Source organism: Spodoptera frugiperda, chromosome 1, assembly GCF_023101765.2.
Source record: "Spodoptera frugiperda isolate SF20-4 chromosome 1, AGI-APGP_CSIRO_Sfru_2.0, whole genome shotgun sequence".
In the NCBI taxonomy this organism is placed as follows: domain Eukaryota; kingdom Metazoa; phylum Arthropoda; class Insecta; order Lepidoptera; family Noctuidae; genus Spodoptera; species Spodoptera frugiperda.
The window spans coordinates 10,510,796-10,531,206 of record NC_064212.1 but is presented as its reverse complement, the minus strand read 5'-3'; the positions used below and the strand labels follow the sequence as shown (position 1 = coordinate 10,531,206).

Sequence of the window (20,411 nt, the reverse complement as noted above, 5' to 3'; positions counted from 1 at the left end):
TACCAATGAGCAAAGGTTCTAATAAAATAAAACTGATAAGAACTATGCAATTAAAAACTTTACTAAAAACATGATTGCATTTTGAAATAGCTGTAGTTTTATACGGCATCCTCGGTGAACCGGTGCATTAAGAATAAACAAACATTTCAACGTGCTGTATTTTTATGTGGAACTCATTCGCTATTTTACGAAACCGGTAATAACTCGGTATCGGCTATTCGGCTCGACGAACTATGATTGCGAATTTTACTTACAAATACGAGTACGCTTTATCGGTTCGCTGGCATTCTCTTTGTTTATTGTTGTTTCCGGGTTTATTACTCGAGTTTCGAGTCTCGGCGCTAACAAGCGGCTCTTGAAAATATTTTCCATTATGCAGGACCCGCGGCCGGATCCGAATTAACTTTCATACTATTCACACTGGAGCGAGATGATTGTGTGAGTACTTACGGTATTTCCGTCTTCCCGAGGACACTGTTTGCATCGCCGAGTTCACGATTGGAATTTTAAATTACTTAAAATATCACTAAGGCAGAAGCGCTCCCAGAGAATAATACTTGGAAGGTTCTATCCAGTAAGTAGGTATTATTTCCTTTTGAGTGGATATAGAAACGATAAATTTACTTAAAAGTATTTTTCATTATAACTTTGTTGGTGAATTGTAATGAAGTGGACGTGTTCACTTAGCTAATTGTCTTTTACGGAGGTAGGCGCGCGTCGTACTAGCTGTAACAAGCTACTTAGACGGACGTACCTAATTAAGTACCTGAACTTAATGGCTAAACTTTGTCCTAATTTTCTAGAAAACTCAGTAATAAAATAAGAGGACGGACCTAAATCAGTTTACTAGTCGGTACGTGCTTTGAGTATAAAATGAGAAGGAATGCAAACACCGCCAATTTCTTCTACACGTACCTTATTTATGGTTGCGAGAAGTTACGTTCACAGGAAGATTGTTTAGTTCGGAATGTGTAAAAATTCTTATGAAATTACTATGAAAGGCATTTACGTACTTAGACACTTCTTTGTAAATACATTATTTCTCGTGAAAAATATAACAGTAACAGAATCTTCATCATCTTTATACTGATGTTATGCGAAAAACTATGAGAAATAATTGGAATGTCCTCCAAATTATAGATATCGATTAGTTTCAACATGAAACAGAATAAAAACCTACAAATATTGATATTATTATAATATTGATGAAACACAGCTGATACCTACATACATTATACTTCCTAATAACAAAAGAATCACCAATCACATTTCCAATTTGATCCGCAGATTGTTTCTGACATCGCTACTGAATTCTTTACACCACGTCGCGCCGTATCAATACCTTCCCGAAAACATACAAGGACAAGCCTACTACCGAATGAATACTGGCCCGCACCAGCTCATTGCTAATATCAGTGAGATTCCCTTCCACGTGTTGGTCGTGTATAGCAACCTCTACTGCTCTGGTACCCTGGTGAGGAGTAAGATTGTGATGACGGTCGCTAGCTGTCTCAGTCCTGACAGATTCAGGAAGCTAGTTGTTAAACTCGGTGTGGAGAGCGTCACGGAACATGGGTGAGTGTTCTATTAAATTAAATTTGAGAAGGTCTTTTTAACTCTGCTGTAACAAATTTTGTTGATAATCAAGAAGAAACCAAATTTGTATTGAGGAGTTTAATGTTTCAAGTTTCATTTCTGATTAGGATATATTTTTTTTTGATCTTTATTATATTAATTAGAGGGATTAATGATTTGGATAAAATAATTACTACAATAGAATACTAGATTTTTATTATGTAACTAGCGGACCCGACAGACGTTGTCCTGTCTACACGTCTTTAATTTTAAACTTTTTTTAATAAGATAAAACATTCTGGACCATTTTGATGAAAATTGTTATTCAAATGTTATGACAATATCTAACGTCATTAATATTTGACACTGCGATGGTAGCGCCGTCTGTCGGATCAAATGTAAAACATTCCAAAATCAACAACTACTAATAAATTAAAAACTAATTAAAAAAACATTGTCCAGCGGACAAAATTGTGAATCTAAACCATTCTCAGATCCCCTTGAACACACACAAAAAAGTTCATCAAAATCGGTCCACTCGTTTAAGAGAAGTTCAGTGACATACACACTTACAGAAGAATTATATATATAAAGATAAGGATTGGGACTACAAACTGTCAAAGGAGACAATCATGAATCGTTGTAATTCTCGATAATTAAATATACGTATGAAGTTTGGAAATAATTGTAGAGATATATTACTAAAACTTCATACGAAAATTAGATAAATCAATTCTAAAGTCTCTCAAACGTCTTTGTTCTAACCACGACGTACACAAAATCCCTAATGAAGCCAGCTATGCGAAGGTACCTCTAAAGAAAATGGCTGGAGGAACAACGAGTATTACTCTTAGTTTAAAAGACATTATTTATAACTAGCCCCGTCAGCGCTGCACTAAGATTTTAATGAATAGCTTTTAATTTTATGTCGACAACCTCGCTTATACTCATTAAAATATATGAGATAGATAATGTTTAAGGAATGTCCAGAAAAAGGTTAGACGATGATATTGCTATTAAACCGACTTAAAATAATGTATGTATGTATGTTTGTGCGCAATTATCTCGTGTTTGGCTGAACCGATTTTGTTGCGGTTTTCAGCATAGTATTTTTCAGACTTGGGAGAAGGTTTTAAGGGATATGATCTGATTTAAAAAAAGGAGGCGTTTAAGAAAATTTCATGTGTTTTTCTTTTTTTTAATGTTATATTATCGCGGCGTAATGCTTCACAGACTTAAAATAAAATTTGTTTATTTATTTTGCAGCCAAATAATACCAGTCATCGAAATTAAGATCCACGAGTATTACAAATACATGGGGCCGATAGACAACGACATTGCTTTACTAATGTTAAAGGTAAGGTACTAGTAAAGTAATAATCTTCCTTTCACTATGATTTTGCACTTGTATAACAATTATAAACGAACTCCAATAGATTAAGTAGTAAATAAACGTATTCCCATAGAATTGTTTTGGCTCGATTTTTCGTCGTTGTCTTACATTTGCTCGTTGTGTAGTTTTTTCTTTTTCTTTTGTTACTAGACAACTTCGAAAAGGCAGCAAGAGAGATTTTACTCGTAATAGCATCCGACAAGCAGACCGAATTTATAATTTAGCTCTTCCTAGAGCACTTTAATTTCTAATTGCACACGAGATATTCTAGTGCATAATATAAGCGCACTCTCGTTATTCGACGGTAAGGTTATCCGACACGACTGGGGAGATGTCAGGTTAACCGTGGAACAGCTTAAACAGCAAAAATGCCATTAATTTCCTCATTTCTTATTCTTCTTTCTTATTATGCTAATAGAAGGAAAATATATTTATTATGTTAGATTTAAAATTTTTATTACAAATAATCAAAATTATTTTTTCAAATATTCGTTATTTATTTGTAAAAAGTGTTAGGCTAAAATCTAATAACTGGTGAAAAACCCGCGATTTTCCGGACACCCCTTGTAATTGTAAATTGGATTAGGAAAACCCTAACACTTATTTCATTCAAAGTTGTTTGTAACTAAAATTTACACATAAAGATAAATAGACAGACTAAAATAAAGAGACAATGATCATAATATATTTATTTATGCTGTTACCGACCCGTTGTTAGTAATACGGGTACATTAGGTACCTACTTTCGATGATAAACCAATAAATGTATACGTGATCCCTTAATTTTGGGATATTCTATTATTCGTGCCAGACGCCGAAAGCCTATTTCATTTATCTAGAACAATAAAATTGTTCTTTTAGGAATCTATCTACTACAAATACTTTTTAGAATGGAATATTCGAGAATAGACTAACACTATAGATACCTCATTTGTACAATGTTTGTAAAGATAGTAGCTTCATTTGATTCGATTGATGCCTCGACTAAATTAGGGAGATTTTGTCAAAGTCAAAGTCAAAGTATTAATTTCATTCAATTCATCTTTAATTAGTCACTTTCGAAACGTCAAATTAAATTGTCCGTCAGTAAAGCTAGATGCTCATTCCAAAGTCTAGCTTCGAAAGGAGAAGTATGAGCAAGAAACTTCATTGTTACTCTTTTTAAACAAAAAGTTTTTTTCTATCTTTAGTATTCAAATTAGTACTAAACATAAGCTAAGATCGTTGTATAACAAAATAACAATTAGACTCCTACGTATTCCTGGAGCTCAAAACAATAGAGAGTACCTATTACATATACTGTGCATTTCCACTAACCTGTATACATGTCAAATTAACTCCAAGTACCTATACAACGATATTAAGTTACTAATTGCAACCTAATTACGTTCGTATTATGTACTATTATTCCACAACAATGTATCGGGTTCTCGTTCCACATAGTTACTCCTTGACATCTCGTAGTATTCCCGTGGGTATTGTAAGTGGTTCTTAAGGGATTAAGTCAAATTGAAAGACAGTACCTTCACCTGTGTACAGTGTAATGTACTTTAAAGAGACCCCTAACGGCTGACATTTACTTTATACATGGTAATAAAGAGTAGGATTTTGATATTACATTTATATATTTTAGTTAGGGCTTATGACATTTGTACTGGCTCAAGGGATCTGTTTTTTGGTAGGTTAGGTTGTTAGGTCTCAAAATATGAGTTCTTATAAATCCTGTCAAAGTATCCGCTACATAACTTCCCTTTAGCACATTTCACGTTGAATAATTGAAACTTAATAACTTAAGAAATATAGTATAGTTTGAGTAGATATTAGATTCAGAACTATATGTGCACCTATATCACAAAGACAAAACGAACGTAAACGTCAAAAGACGAACTTTGCAGCCCCGTTAGCTCACAACCACAAAAACAGCAAATAAAAAGAAACTCTAAAACCAAACGACGAAAATTCATATTCGAATAATAAAACGAACAAATTGAAAACTCTTGCAGCTGCAAAAATGCACAAGTCCCTTCTATCTGAGGTCTTTGACCTTCGAGCTTTACGGCTAGCAATACCCGTTGGAACACTAGAGAATGGAATGCAATGCATTTAATTAATGGAAAATGTAGTTTTTCACCTGTATTAGCTAATTTAGATATTAAGTTCTGTTACGACTCATTCTTAGAACAGTCTAATGTAAATGTTCATTAATTTATGAAAGGGGAGCCCATGAAAGGATTTCGGTAGTTATTTGAACGTGACAGAATAATATAAGGGGAATACCTAGTGTCATGTTCAATATACCCACCATATATCCGATCTATTTAAACGAAGAAATTAAAGAAATTAAAAAATAATGTGACCAAATTGAATTCAGACTTAAGGGACGAGAGGTAGATAGCATGCCAATGGAAGTGCATTTAAAACAATCTGCCCATTTAAGCGTGATTTCTAAAAGTGAGAGGATTTCGAAGCGTTCTCGTTTGTACTTTGCCGAATATTCAACCCCACCTTGAAAACGAATAGATTAAGGGTTATTCAATATCAGATACAATATCTGACACGCTCGACCACTAGAACAAAAGTTTCGCGTAAACATTTTTAAGATCTATGCATTCCCCCTTCCTCCACCGCTGGAAGAAAATGTCACAAAACATTTAAATTTTCTTTCTATCACCATACCTATATTAAAAATCCCTACGACCTTCGAGCAAACCCAAATTTAGCATCGAGAGCTCCCCTACTATTAGGTATCTACTTATAAGTTTATTGATCAGAAAAAAACTCATTATCGGTGTTAAAGTCAAATGGCTCAAACCCTAACCGTCGCTCGACAGACTAATCTCATTAAATACCTTTTAAAAACTTCTAAATATTACAGGTCAATGGTATCGTAAAATGTAAACAGTGTCAGCAGACAGGGTGTGCCAATTACTCATGTCCTGTCGTGCCTAATACCAATATTAAACACCCTCTTTTTCGATTTTTATTTTCATTATCTGACGACTATGTTTTACAAAAACTAAGTTTAGTTGAACACGGTGGTACTATTAGTGGAATCTATACGCTAACGTCTCGCCTTTTATTATAAAAATATTACTTTCATGAATAAAATCAATTTTTTACACTACTCGTTCAGGAATATCCGAACTTTTATGATTTTATCACACTTCACACTAATATTATAAATGTGAAAGTTAATTTGTTTGTTTGAATGTTTGTACATCAATGACGCTGAAACTTCGGAACAAATTTTCAGTAAATTTACAGACAGGGCATGAGTGAAAGGATACCTACTTTTTATCCCACGGAAACGTGGGTTAAACCGCATGTTACAAGTTGACAAAACAAATAGTTTTCCTACATTTTCTTATCTTATAACACATATAATGTATCTATTTTACAGGAGAACGTGGTTTTCAACCCTGATGTGAAGAAAGCAGTGCTTGTGGAGCCTGAAATCGTTCTACGAAATGGTGCCATGATAGAAGTGTCGGGATGGGGCTTCTCTGTGAGTGTTATAGTTGTTATTTAGCGTTCTATCTCTTATTAATCTAGCTATCTAGTTAGATATTGTGGTTACTTTCAGTTGAAGGTAAGTGAGGAGGAATGGTAAAGTAAATAAAGTCTTTGCCAAAGACTGAAAGTTAACTGTAGTTACTTAATTATTATTTATTACTGCATATGACTATAAAATAGGTAGCAGTCGAGGTATTCCTTGATCGAGGTATTCATTTAAAAAAATGCCCTACTAACGTATTTAACTGATACCTAACGCCATCTGTCTTGTAAGAGACAAATTAATAACGTAGACGGTAACTGTAGTAACTAAAAAGGTTCTGCGAGTTTATTCTGAATACACAACCTAAGCTTACGAATGAATGCGATAGTGAATCGACAGATGGCGTTTTTCTACACATTGTATTTTGAGGTATTTTCGTTCATTAGAGCTGCAAATGCGAGACGTTGACCCCTCCAATCAAATATTAATCAGTCACTGGGGCTTAATTTTGCGTTAATATATTATAACTTCGATAACTTTCACAAATAACAGTATCGCCAAGGGAATGTTTCTGAGAAGCAAACATGTATACTATAGATAGTTACAAATAAAGTAACTCTGTTTGGCAAGATCATTATAACAACATAGCTATGTTACTTGATAACTTGATGTGGATTTTAATAACTTAAGTCTGTATTCGAAAAGTAGGTGCTACATATTAAAACCATAGTTATACCTATACTTGAACCTACTCTTTCCTGGATTAAAAAAATATTAAAATTAAATGATTAATTGCATTGCCGTTAAGTACAACCCAATAATAAAAAATGATACTTATTCTGTCAAAAACATTTATGATCAATGGGTACATAGATACAGGGTCAAATCTCGCAAAAAGCTATAGATAACTCTTTTATTGGAAATCACTGAAGAATTGTAACGTCATCGGTATTGGTAGCAAATATTTGAATACCATTATATTGATTGTGAAGGGCATCTACCATTGTTAAGAAGTAGGTAATACAGATTAATACGACTCCTTCTAAAGTCTAATAGGTATTGACGGTAATTGACGACCGATAGTTTTTGTATGCAAGAAACTCTTTGATTATAAATGCAAAGAACTGTCAAAAAATATAAATTATTCTTCCGATTAAGTTATCTGGCGTTGGAAAAATCAGCCCACAGTCATATAATCAGTACTTACTCCTTATTTTCTTATATAATTCCAGAATTTGCCTCAGGCATACGTGAACCAATTGCTATGGACTGATATGGTAGTAATAGATAAAGCAGAATGCGCTAAGTACTATAAACACCTTTTAACTCCATCCAACTTCTGCGCTAAATATCTACCGGTAAGTCAATGAATATTTTAAAAATACTTTTTTCTGGTATAAGCCTGTAAAAGAGCGGACGGACGGACACCCGAAACACCATAGGTGTTATAAATGCGTTACCGGCCGTGGCCGTTGTTTTTGGGGAATTTAAGGGTAGTTTGGGGGATCGGGAATTGGAAAGATTGGGAAGGGGTGTAATTGGGCCTCCGGTAACCTCACTTAAACAACGAAACACAACGCAAGCGTTCTTTCACGTCGGTTTTCTGTGAGGCCGTAGTTTCACTAGTCGAGCCGGCCCGTTCGTGCGTCCCACATTTAAAAACTATTTCGGTAATTGCAACAAATGTATAAATCTTTCGTTGTAACAATGATATGGCTATTTCCCTCAAGATCAGAGAAAAGAAAATAAACACGTGCCATAATTAATTCAAACCACTTCTTCATAAGTAATATGCATTTGGAACAGCTTAAAAATACTGCATTTATCAAAACATGCTAAATCATGGAAGAAATATAAAAGAAATAACAGCAAGATACGTTTGCCAAGCGCTTGAATGGTACCTCTGTGTACGGAACTTGGATTCTGGCCAAGACGACACTAAAATGGAGGAGAGAAATTATATCGCAGTTTACAATCATACGAAATCTATAAAATTGCTTGCATTCTTCTATTATGACACAGAAAAACGTGTTCTGTGATGTAAAACATTCGGAAATTCTTTGAGCTTTTCTGTCAATTACGAACAAAATATTTTCGCAATTCATGCAATTTTCAAAGCTCTTTATGAAAAGTTGCTTTCAACAAAATCCCAGACTAATTAGCATCGAACGAGGATGAAAGCAGACGAAGCGAAAATAACTTTTTTTTAAATACAAAAGCATTAAAATATAGAGATTACTTTTGAGCAAAATTCCGGGTTACAGTTGTTAAAAACACTGGTCCTAAACTGAGATATTTTTGTATCTCTTTAGACCAAAAAAGAAGAAAACGGGTCCTAAATCTGTACATTCAGTTGATATAATATTAACTGCTAAAAGAGACAAAGCAAAGATACAACTAAATTATTTCAACTCCCAAAACTGACGTCACCAAAATAACACATCCAAGGTTTTTTCCAGAGAAAGGTCGACTCTGATTAATCAGACGTAGGTACACAATATCCTAAAGAAAGCACAAAGGATAAAGTACCTACATCTATGTAGGTATATCTGTACTTACATTCTAGACTTCGTAGTTAGGTACTGTGGTTTATACTTATAATTGCATTGAATTCGTCGATATTATTTAAAGTAAATTCTTAAGTATACAATATTAATTTCAATACGATAGTCAAAAATATTTCAATTATGGCTTATTTACAGTAACTACATAGTTTTTTATCTTAGTTCGTGCTAAGTATATGAGTGCATATGCAATTTGCATGCCACGAATGAAATTAAATCCTATATACTAATTTGTCTGTAAACAGTTCTAGGTTTAAAGTCAAAGTCAAAACGTTTATTGCAACTAAGTGTACAGAAGATGGTCTCAGAATTATTCTATAACATATATTTTGGATGTGTAAGTTCCGGATCAGGTTAAGATTAAGGTCTTTAACTTGTATAGTACTTAATTCCTAATTCCCAGGATCATCGTCTGAGCGACAATGGTGGGCCAGCTGTGTTTGACAGAGAGGTGGTCGTTGGCATGCTGTCCTACGGCGGCACTAGTGCTGACGAACCACACATCGCCATCTTTAGCAACATCTCATACTTCAGCAGGTATATTAAACTAGCTTCTTATCAGAATAATGTAGCCATGTGTTATTCACTTATTTATGAATCTAAACCATTCTAAATTCATAAGTAACGACTGCGGGAATTTTCTTGATCTTCCAATTTTTTCACTCTGTCTATAGTAGCACTGGTTCGGTCCAAGCTCTTTCCCAAAAATTGGATGTCCCACTAAGTAACTGACTACTTAAGACTTCGAAAATTAAAACAACCTAATGGTATGTTTTACAAGCTAAATAAAAATTAGCACTACCTATAATTTTATGTACCGTACTAATAACACGATATCGTGTAGAACTGGAATGCATTGAATACTTGTTAGACATACTTACACATATTATACAAACATGTGTGACATAAATATAAGTAATTTTCTGTCCATGTCCTTACCAGTTCTTGTAATATGTAATTAATGCTGGTACATTCCACACAGAGTAATTATCAGGTGTCTTCGTGTTGATGGAATTAATAAATACTCCACGTCACAGTAATACACGATTAAATCGTTCATTTTATTATAGTACCTTGCTATTAGCCTAGCTATGAACGAACTATGTATTTATTTAAACTTCTTGTACCTAGACAAAACAATTTCGGACTTAATACCACCCATAAGGATCATATCAATAATTTAGTAGAATATTTTCAATTATCTATAACAATACACAAACAATCTGATAACCGATATTTTAAATAATCTCCTTTATTGAGTGATGTAACGCAGACTAAAGAGTCTTGGGTTCGATTTCCAGGTTCGATGACAACTGCATGACGATGACTACATTTTTCATGTACCCTTTCGGGGATAAAAGATGTAATGTTATATCAAATTATTAAGCAGTGATGCTGTTTTCTTACAGATGGATAACATTGAACACGAAGAGGTTTCTAGAAAAATATTGCGTAGTACCGAAGGATGACGATCCCCCTGAATACTACGTTTTATCTGAAACGGATGATTAATCAAATTAAAAAAAATAAAAATATATATATTAACCGCCGTACTCAAAGACATTTAATGATTACCTGAACTATTCCGTAGACTGGGTTAAGTAACCATTAAATGACTCTGAATACGGCGATTAGTGTGTAGTTTTACACCTTCACAATCACGTTGCGATGTTTGTAAGTAGGTTTTAACATTATTTTTATTTAAATATTTACATACATATCTGGCATGATTGGAGCACGAGCACGGCTCGATGTACCTAACAATCCCTAAGACATAAATAGCATCTGAATATTACGCTGCCTTCAGATGTATTACAAGACATTAACTATACACAACTGTATATTCATAGTAATATTCTTATAAACCTTTGTGTAGAAAGAACTAAATAACATTGAGTAGTAGTTTAAAACCAGCCCACATCCTTATCATCATCTGCGTCAAGCTTGCCTAGAGATGGTGCATGATGATGTCTTAATAAATATTGTAGAAATGTCAATCTGATGGCGAAGAATTGCGTAACTCCTTACGACATGTGACGCGTTCGAGGAACGGAAGGTGATTTCCTAGTAACCTGCTTCGCAATGCAGTTCCGATTGAACTAGCTACCGCATTGGAAGTTAATTGTCGATCTCAAATAGGTATATCATAACATAACGCCTTTGATTCCCCAACGGGTATAGGCACAGGTATCCATATACCATGTAATGCGTTTTTTTATCAGTTACAAGATGTTCTGATACAAGAGTCTCTGACCCGGAGCTGCGGACTGCCTAGCGGCTTACCGGAGCTCCAGCTCGAAAAGCAGAAGTAGGAACGGGGTGGTTTTTAGTCTGTAAAAGTCTGGCACTCCCTCTCGCCTTGTCCGAGGCGCCAAAAGACATTGGATGTTTTTCCCCCCTTAAAAATGGCACAGGAGTTAAAAGCAGTTTAGACTTGACGACATCTTCCATTAAAAATACTTCTTATAGGTTCTCTTTGTAAAGAATCAAAGAATGTGAACGTATATTCTTTCTTTTACTAGTTTCTGCCACCGACTTCGCCTGTGTTCCTAGGATAGAAATATACCCTATGCGTTATTCCAGATTAAAATGCCTTCTAAATCTGTCCAATTCGTACAATTGTACATATTGCGTGAAAGAGCAACAAATATATGCATTGTAACTTTCGTGAGACATACTAAATTAATTATTATGTTATCGGCTTACTCACGTAATCTTTTGACGAGGAACTCGACTAGTTTCAAGCCATGCTAGAGGCTCATATTCATGAGCAGCATTACGCGACACACGACGCGGCGATTGTCGCACTGCTACAATCGCAATCTTACTAATTTATAAATATATGCATTTATAAATTATTAGGATTTGTAATTATGACACTCTTACAAAAGTAAACAAGTTCTTTCCCCTATTGGTATTTATTTACTCTTTGACAAGTACATACATAGTTCCCTGAATAGAAGAACATAATCATTCAGCTTATAACATATTTTTTGATTTCTTGTTTCGTCGTTTTAGTTTCTTTTTGTTTTGTCGTCGGCAGTAAAGTTTTACGAATTTAGACATCTCCTTTTTGATCCAATGTCTGAAGTACCAGAGGTTTGTGTACACGCTAGGTTTGTTTTTCTTTGCACACCCATCACCATGCGAAGTTAGACCAACCAAGTTCCTGCAAATTTCATAAGAACAAACACTAGAATTGCGTAATGTAGTTTAAATATTGATATTTATTTATTACATGTGACTGCACCTCGTGATGTTAAAGCATGGTTTTATTTCGTGAGCTGTGGTAAATAAACTGTTTGGTTTGAGTATTGCTTCTATCTAAGGTACACAGTGGTATTAATACAGAAGCAAAGCAAGAGTTTCTTAGGGTTTCATCACACAATTAGGTACGAGTACTAAGACATACATCAGCCGATGATGCTAACTCAAACATATACTGAAAATATATAGAGTATGTTGTGTGTGTGGGTGTGTCGAAGTGATATCACATCATCGTCTGTCAAAATGTCTACAGCTGAGACAAAAGCCTCCGTCAAAACTGGTCATTATACCCACGCTTGAAGAGAGAAGAAGTGACGTAATTAAGTCACCAAAAGCTTAAAGAATGCTGCTTCTTTCGTAACTGTTGAAATTTTAGAACATTCGGATATATTTCATCTCCTTGATTATAAAATACTAGCTACCCGACGACGGTTGTACTCGTCTTTGTAAAACACGTTGTCTACTCGTCTTTGTAAAACACGTGTAGACAGGACAATTTTTCCAATGTAAAACATTTCAAAATCAACAACTACTCATTCAACATTCCAAAATCAATAAATTAAAAATCTAATTCAGAAAAACATTGTCCAGTCGGACAAAACTGAGAATATAGCGCGTTCACACACAAACAGACTCTTCAGCTTTATAATATTAGTATAGATTAGTATAGATTATACTTTCTTACCCACGCCAAAGTACTCCGCCACCAGAGTCTCCGCGGCAGGTATCTCTCTTTCCATCTCCATAAAGACAGAACATGTCAGGAGAAAGCTCCAGATCATGTAGTCGACTGCATTCTTGCGCTGGTACATATTTTAGGACGGCCATCTTGATCTGATCTGATAATGATCCGTTGAACTGAAACAAAGCAATAAGTTACGTTTTGCTGTGGTCATACAAACATACACACACATCATCACAGCTGAGCTATTTCCTTTTAGAAAACGCAAAGAGTACGGAACTACTCTTGCATACTTACTCTTTCTCTTCGTCTAAGTACATTAGCCACATCGCAACAGCAGCTACTGAACAACAAACGATCTCTATATATGTATTTTAATATTATGTAGCATGAACTAGAAAAGAATCTCTTACCTCCATTTGCCTCTATTAAAATACCTTTAGACTTAAAAATAATAATAGGCATGAAGCCACTATTTTAGTATTATGTTACGGAATTGCTGCATTTAGATCATGTCTTTTATCCCCGAAGGGATAGGCAGAAGTGTGCGCCTCTGACTATCCCTTCCCTTAAGGCACGTAATGCCGCTATACAATGTACCTACACCCACTTTTCACCATTTATGTTATAAGTCCCATGTAATAGGGGGTAAGCCTATTGCCATATACTGGGCACAATTCAATACTCCGAGCTACCACTAAGAAATTTTCGAAAAACCGAAAAAAGCCCAGTAATACTTTGCCCGAACTTCGAACTTCGCACTTGCAACCACTCGACCAACGAGGCAGTCAGTATAGCAGTTGTGTATGTAAAGTAAAGTGAAAATAAATCTTGCTTCGGGTAAACAATATCCCGTCTTTGAACTTCGTTATTCTATTACTTTAGTTGCATAGATGTTACTATACATACTATATAGTTAGCGGGCTGACTAGATTGAAATTAGCATCAAAGCGTAACCAGGAGAGTAAGAGAGTTCAACTAAGTTAACCAGCTTAAATGAATATATTAAAGCTCTCGTAATAAAAAAAGGTTTCAGAGAACTAAGCTAGTAAGTTTTAATACGCAATCTCAAAGAGTAAGTCAGATTTCGAACCAAAAATGTTATTAAGAAAAGAAAGAGAAAGAAAATTTTATTTCAGCCTAGTTAAATACATATGTATTTTTTACTAAACGTTAATTATATTTTGATAACGTATACGACTCTCGTTAATTTGAAACTGGGCTCATCAAATATTTCGAATTACCGAATATTCAAAATATCAGATGGTCCGAAATATGACCTTGCCTGAAAATGTCAGTACTGACCTCAGCAATTTCAGAAATCTTTCAGTTCCTTTCTCTTTGCCACTACGAAATGTCGAGATTTTCATTCGAATTACCTAGTGTATAAAGATGTATTGATTTATTTCGAATTAAATCTTTCTTCATTCCGACATAAATCAATACAAAATGTAAAAAGATTTAAGGGACCTTGTGATATCTTCGAATTATAGAGAGGTTCGAATAACCGAAAGTTTTTTGAGAAATTAATGAGAGTCGACTGTATTAAGGAAACTTGTGTTTGATATTTTACCTATTTCATTTCCTCACCTATCGCTATCACTTCTAAGCTTACGTCATAAAGTAACTTTATTAATGATTAGTTATTGTTGAACAAATTAACCTAACACCCGTCATCATTCATCATGATCGTCAGCTGGTAGATGTGTACTGCCAAATAAAGGCCTTCCTAAATCCTCATCATTACTGAGTCCCTAAAACAAGAAATGAGGTATTCCTCGAATCACAACTGTTTTGAAGCGCACCTAACCAACCGCACCTATACGAGTATTATTCCTCCAAGCGCACCCGTTAGTTGCGCTTCGAGGAACCATTAAAAATATTATTATTCCTCGAAGCAACTTCGATGATAATGCACATTTTTTTTAATCATCGATATAATTTTTTACGTTATTTCATTCTCTTCCCTATTTTTAAACTTGGGTGCGCTTCGAGGAATAAAAAAAAATATTTTTAATAGTTCCTCGAAGCGCTACTAACAGGTGCGCTTGGAGGAATAATATAGGTGCGCTTGGATAGGTGCGCTTCAAAACAGTTGCGCTTCGAGGAATACCTCCAAGGAAGAGGTTACATAATTATACAGTACCTGTGTCAAACCTCTGCCTGTTACAACGAACTTTTTCTCCTTGGGGCTCATCCAGCGGTTGTTGTCTACAAGTATAGCTTTCTTAGCCCTTTTGGAGAACTGTATTGGTTTCTTAACAAACAGTATGGCAATGTCATTCGAAAAAGGAATCCTCTTGTTGTAATCTTCGTGTACGACAAAATGCTGTAGGTTGTGCATCTTTGCTTGAACGTCGTACATATGTCTTGCTCCTGTGGAATTTGTGAGAAATAATTTCATCTTATTTGCGTCAGTCTGTTACATTATACTAGTTATTAGTCAATTATCGCAATGCTAATATCCTTATCATTCTTTGTAGACATAGATATTTTATATAAGTCCAATACTGTGTTTAGTGTTTATATAATAACACAAGATTTTTCAATGTACGTTTTAGTTTACCTCGACCTTACTTGGAAGGATATCATGAATGAGGCCGGAATTTGCCATTTTTAGAACCTATCGGTTTTCTATTGTAACGTTACTGTTTACTGGGGCTCCGGCTTCAAAGCAGGAGAAGGAACGGGGTGGTTTTTTTTATGGGACTTGCCGGTAATCGAGCAGACGTATTACCTGATGCCTATGGACACTTGAAACACCAGAGGCTTTACAAGTGCGTTACCGGCTTTTTGGGAGTTAGGAATTTAAGGGTTGTTGTTCGGGAATGGGGATGGGGAAGATTGGGAAGGGGGAATTGGGCCTCCCGGTAACCTCACTCACACAACGAAACACAACGCAAGCGTTGTTTCACGTCGGTTTTCTGTGAGGCCGTGGTATAACTCGGGTCGAGCCGGCCCATTCGTGCTGAAGCATGGCTCTCCCACACTTAATTTTTCGTTTTTAGTCAGTAAGAATCTGACGCTCTCTTTTGGGCGTGGAAGGCGGGAGAAGAGAGAAAAAAAGTATAGTTTAAGTAGATATAAAGGTCTGTTTTAAAGGCACAACCTGAAATTAACTAGGTATGAGACTAAACTTTGCTTGTTTTCATGTACCTACATGTTTATAATGCCTAAATATTTCAAGTCACGCTATTTGAACACTGTAAACAGGCATTTCACCACGTGAATCGTCTTAGTTGCCAAGTTAGAGTGAGCAAGCAATTTAAGTTATTTGGGCTGCTCCCTAAGCCTTCCTCGTCGTTACGGCAATAAATCAAAAGTTATTACACCCGTCGGACTAAGTGGGGATTCAATTAGTAACACTGGAGTCACATTTGGTGTAGATTTACTCTGCACATGTCTGAAATGGAACGTAATCTGATTCAGTTGACACCATTTCCTCACGTCAATTTATTCCTTAGTAAAGAAGGTTTCAAATAAAGTAGGTATGTAAGTACTACAATTCACTAAAGTAACTTTTAGAATAATTGTAGTGTAGTGAAACTCAATCAGTGTATCCAAAATTGTCTGAACTTGGAATTGCGACTTTACAGATAGATTCACTACAAAGTAAGGAACGAATCTGCCAAGTTGTCATTGGAATTAAATTAAAATATCAAATACCTACACTTACTTGGGTTTTCTTAAACTTTAGACTTTTCAGTTACCAGAACGTTTTATATGACGTGGCTCATTTGTCAGGTGCACCGTCGCGAGGCAAAGGAGCGCAAAGAACAAACGGAGCTGAGGCTTAATAGCACGCCATTGAAATGGATGTTCAAATCTTTGCACCCAATATTTATTCGGTCTCCCACAAGACACATCATTTGGTCGCATCCAAAACATAATTTTATACACTCACCAATTTGTACCACCATTTCATCAATGTCTCTATTGTTTTCTAGACAATGAGCCGATGTTAAGAGTGTCCAACTGTTAAGAATGACTCCACCACACATAGCGCCCAAATTAAAAAACTGTATTGAATGTGGATATTGTTCTACAGACACGTTCTTCCCACCAACAACACGTGGTCCAAAATCCTTTTTCAATCTATGTTTAGCTTCACTGTACAAATTCACATAGAAAAATGTTAAAATAAACAAAATTCCAAAACCCTTTTTCAGCATATTTAGGTTGCGTAGTTAGTGGGAAATGAATGCATAATTAAAAGAGTAAAGAACGCAACTGATTAGGTTTTTATGAAGCATATAAAGTTTTTAGTGCTCGAATGGGTTTTATGTAAAGTCATTGAGTTATGTAGGCATTTAATTTGGATTACATAATGAATGCGAACAGTCATTATGTGATTCCCGAGATGCTTTAATGTGATTCAGAGCCGTTTTAAAGTACAGGCGCAAACATATCAAGATACCCGCAACTGACTTCATTCGATTTTCGACTTTATTACACAACAAAGTGAGAAAATAAGATCCAAAGAAATAAAACTTGTACATCTTCATGTGCTTGTATCTGCGTCTGTCTTTAACGTTTGTATGGTAATAGCATCGTGTATTTCACACATACAAAATGTTACTGGGACACAAAGTTTAAACACTTATAAGGAAATCTAAAAATTCAGAGTAGCGTTGACGTAAGTAACGTTCTCATGTGCATAATTATTTAGGTATGTACCTATAGTTAACTCTAATAGTTTCATAAAGTTTATTAGATATACCTATCCTAAATAACTGATAGTTTCATTCGATAGGTACATTCTGTTAGAAAGAACTCCCTTTTTCCTAACATCCCAGGATAAATTCGGCAAATAAATCCTAAAACCACTTTCCAAATAAATGCGGTTGGTTTAAAGTTAATAAAATTGGAGCACTTTCGACCAGCTATTGCGGCTGCTGGCTTTACGCCAGACTGACGCTATCGAGTACTGGATATATTGAAACAGTTTGTATACTTAATTTTGTAAGAGTTTACATAGGTAATGCAATTTTGGATTAGTTTGCTAAACATGTATTAGAACAATCTGAAAAAAAAAACTACTAATAATCTTCGTAATTCTAACCTGCATGCCTGTTCACATAGCAAAGGTAATGAATTCGAAACCATAAATACTTGGTAGGTACCAACAAAGACGCTGTGAACAAGCAATCGATTCTTAAAAAAAACACTGTCGTTATCCGATTTTAATTTCGAACAACTATTGTTAACAAAACCGTCAAATAACAACACATAATACACCTTTCAACTGTATCAAGTTACAAACTAAAAGCATTCAATGGTTTCCCACTTCGCCACCAATATCCACACAAACAGACACACAGTCCCTCACTTAGACAGATTCCAAGCAAAGAGCATACGCTGAGCCTAGAACACTATCCAGTAAAAGCTTTCTCCCCAGCATCGTTTGAAACGAACAATAAGAGTGCCTTACACGGAAATATGTAAATGTACTGAAATTCCCTTTGTAAATAACCTACGCCACACAAAATACAACTTTAACATGTAGACAAAAGGATCGTTTTAAAATAACATGGTTTTCCAGAGGTCCGTTTGATTTCGACTGTTTATGTTAATAAAAATTTGCCCAGCTTTTTCTCAAGATTTTTTTCAGTAACCTTATTTATGTAGATACAAAATTTTTGGGTCAAACTATTGAATAATTAATTTCCGGCCATCATTAATCATTTCCATTCATGTAAGACAATTAATCTTCTGCCTTCAGCTAAACGTCCCTTATTAGTTTGGAAACACTTCCGTTTTAGTTTAACACAATTATTACAGTGATTTTGGCTTTACTTGAATTGGCATGCTTGTTGAAATGCTTGGATTGTCAATGAAAATTCTATTGCTATCTCGGGACAAAAGCCGAATATTTACGAAGGAGTCGGAAAGTTGTATTTTTGGTGAGGTGTAGGCACGGGATAGCATGGCGGGTCGGCCGCCCTCGCAGCGCGCGCTCAGTCGCCCATCGCCGGCCGCCGAAAGCGCCGCTCGCGGCCGCCCTACGCACTAAACATAACCTGCAACGGCCTACTGACATAAACATCAATCATTACTTACTACCACAACACAAAATGACCATTTTAAACGATATTCTAAACATTAAACTGTATGTGATGTGATATGAAATTTTATTCCCTTAAGTGTAAGTCACAGAATTTTGGCAAATGTAAGAGGAACGAAATCAAAACAAAGGTGTATATCGATTGTGTGTTTGCGGTTGTTTTAAAGTGATTTGGTATGTACGGTGTTTGATGTATTGCTACACAATTTAGATTATAATTGACCAACTTACAAATAAACAAGTTTGTAAATTATTTATGGACAATTAATATTCCATTATAGAAAGAACACCTGTTTGAATCAAAAGTATGAAGTTATTGTCAGTATTTCTCTTGCTCATAATTTAATAAAACACGAACAATACACAGAAAATATATTATTATTGATATTTATACCTAAAGCATTAAAATAAAATTACAAAAACAACATTTTCACGAATATATGTATGTAGGTAACATTGACACACACAATAAGACATATAAAGATCGAAGTGACAATTTAGCAATCATCAATAGGGATAAAAAATCTATTTAGATTTCAGTTAGGTAATGAAAAACAAATTAGATACGTATTTTTTTTTTATTTTGTCATATAAGAGAAAACGAATTAAAGTTTAGGAGTGGGAGCAAATACGTCATTTCTACGTATAAAATAAAAGTATTCGTTCCTGTAAGAAAAAAAATGCGTACCTAATATTTTTAAATAATTTACAAGACGAACATAAAAAAAATAGTAATCTTCTCTATATTATCCACGTAGAAAACTGACAATAAGTAGTCCAAATAATACCTTTATGTAGACCTGCTGTCTCGATGTAGTCCAGTAGCAGATTGACTGGAGATATAAAATTTGAAACGGGCATTGGAAGAATGTAATAAATGTCAGCCTGTCTAGATATAAAACCTCAAGTTTCCGTACCACAACCTATCTAACTATTTATATCTTGTCTGTGTCAGTGCTATAAAAACAATAGCTATAAAAATAAATCGTTGGATTTATTTATTGGCAGTCATTCATATTCATTTATTAGTTACTGTGATGGTTTGAGAACAATAAGTAGGTACCGTACCTATACTTACTTAATGCTACTTATGTGGTGTTTTTATTATGTCGTAATTTCATATAAATTATGGTAAACATGTTGCTTAGGTATAAGTATACTTATAATCGATACATTTATTTTTTCAAATATTCATTCAAATCTTTGTCGCTACGTTTGAATCGTGTCAGATAGTATTTCAATATATTTATTAATTTCAAGTATTATTTGATGGAAACACTTTTGATCTTTAGCTGACCTAAATATTGAAAATAGTCGCGGATAAATACACTACGGATTGGACACACTGAATATATTATTAGAATTTGTTC

The 20,411-nt window shown here is 34.8% G+C and overlaps 3 protein-coding genes across 4 annotated transcripts in view; 2 read left to right on the top strand and 1 right to left on the bottom strand.

Annotated features, from left to right (window-relative positions):
- The first annotated feature begins 245 nt into the window (after positions 1-245).
- On the top strand, positions 246-11,302 carry LOC118273753 (trypsin 5G1). Of its 2 annotated transcripts, none has more exons than XM_035590905.2 (7): positions 246-438; positions 1,288-1,575; positions 2,842-2,932; positions 6,369-6,473; positions 7,697-7,822; positions 9,432-9,565; positions 10,438-10,961. In XM_035590905.2, the coding sequence occupies exons 1-7, from the start codon at positions 431-433 to the stop codon at positions 10,538-10,540; spliced, it is 855 nt and encodes a 284-aa protein (XP_035446798.2). In that variant the 5' UTR covers positions 246-430; the 3' UTR covers positions 10,541-10,961. The 2 variants fall into 2 exon arrangements, with proteins under 2 accessions (XP_035446798.2, XP_035446799.2); XM_035590906.2 differs by having other exon boundaries at positions 434-574; positions 10,438-11,302.
- Positions 11,303-11,927: 625 nt separating this feature from the next.
- On the bottom strand, positions 11,928-17,217 carry LOC118273752 (trypsin alpha-3-like). The gene is made up of 4 exons (XM_035590904.2): positions 16,882-17,217; positions 15,124-15,353; positions 12,981-13,153; positions 11,928-12,197 (listed from the first exon to the last, which is right to left on the bottom strand). The coding sequence occupies exons 1-4, from the start codon at positions 17,147-17,149 to the stop codon at positions 12,008-12,010; spliced, it is 861 nt and encodes a 286-aa protein (XP_035446797.2). The 5' UTR covers positions 17,150-17,217; the 3' UTR covers positions 11,928-12,007.
- Positions 17,218-18,973: 1,756 nt separating this feature from the next.
- Positions 18,974-20,411, top strand: part of LOC118273740 (monocarboxylate transporter 12) — a 45,419-nt gene continuing 43,981 nt past the window's right edge. Inside the window, exon 1 of the mRNA XM_035590884.2 lies at positions 18,974-19,215. The gene's annotated coding sequence lies outside the window, so the exon portion shown is untranslated. The remainder of the gene's footprint in view (positions 19,216-20,411) is intronic.

Bases quoted from the DNA above. Each gene is read 5' to 3' on its own strand.
- LOC118273753 (XM_035590905.2), top strand. The intron at 2,933-6,368 runs GTAAGGTACTAG...TCTATTTTACAG, and splicing joins TTGCTTTACTAATGTTAAAG to GAGAACGTGGTTTTCAACCC. The intron at 9,566-10,437 runs GTATATTAAACT...GTTTTCTTACAG, and splicing joins AACATCTCATACTTCAGCAG to ATGGATAACATTGAACACGA.
- LOC118273752 (XM_035590904.2), bottom strand. From the start codon at position 17,149: ATGCTGAAAAAGGGTTTTGGAATTTTGTTTATTTTAACATTTTTCTAT. The intron at 15,354-16,881 runs GTGAGTGTATAA...CAAATTCCACAG, and splicing joins TGAAATGGTGGTACAAATTG to GAGCAAGACATATGTACGAC. The intron at 13,154-15,123 runs GTACTGTATAAT...GCTTTGTTTCAG, and splicing joins CAGGCAGAGGTTTGACACAG to TTCAACGGATCATTATCAGA.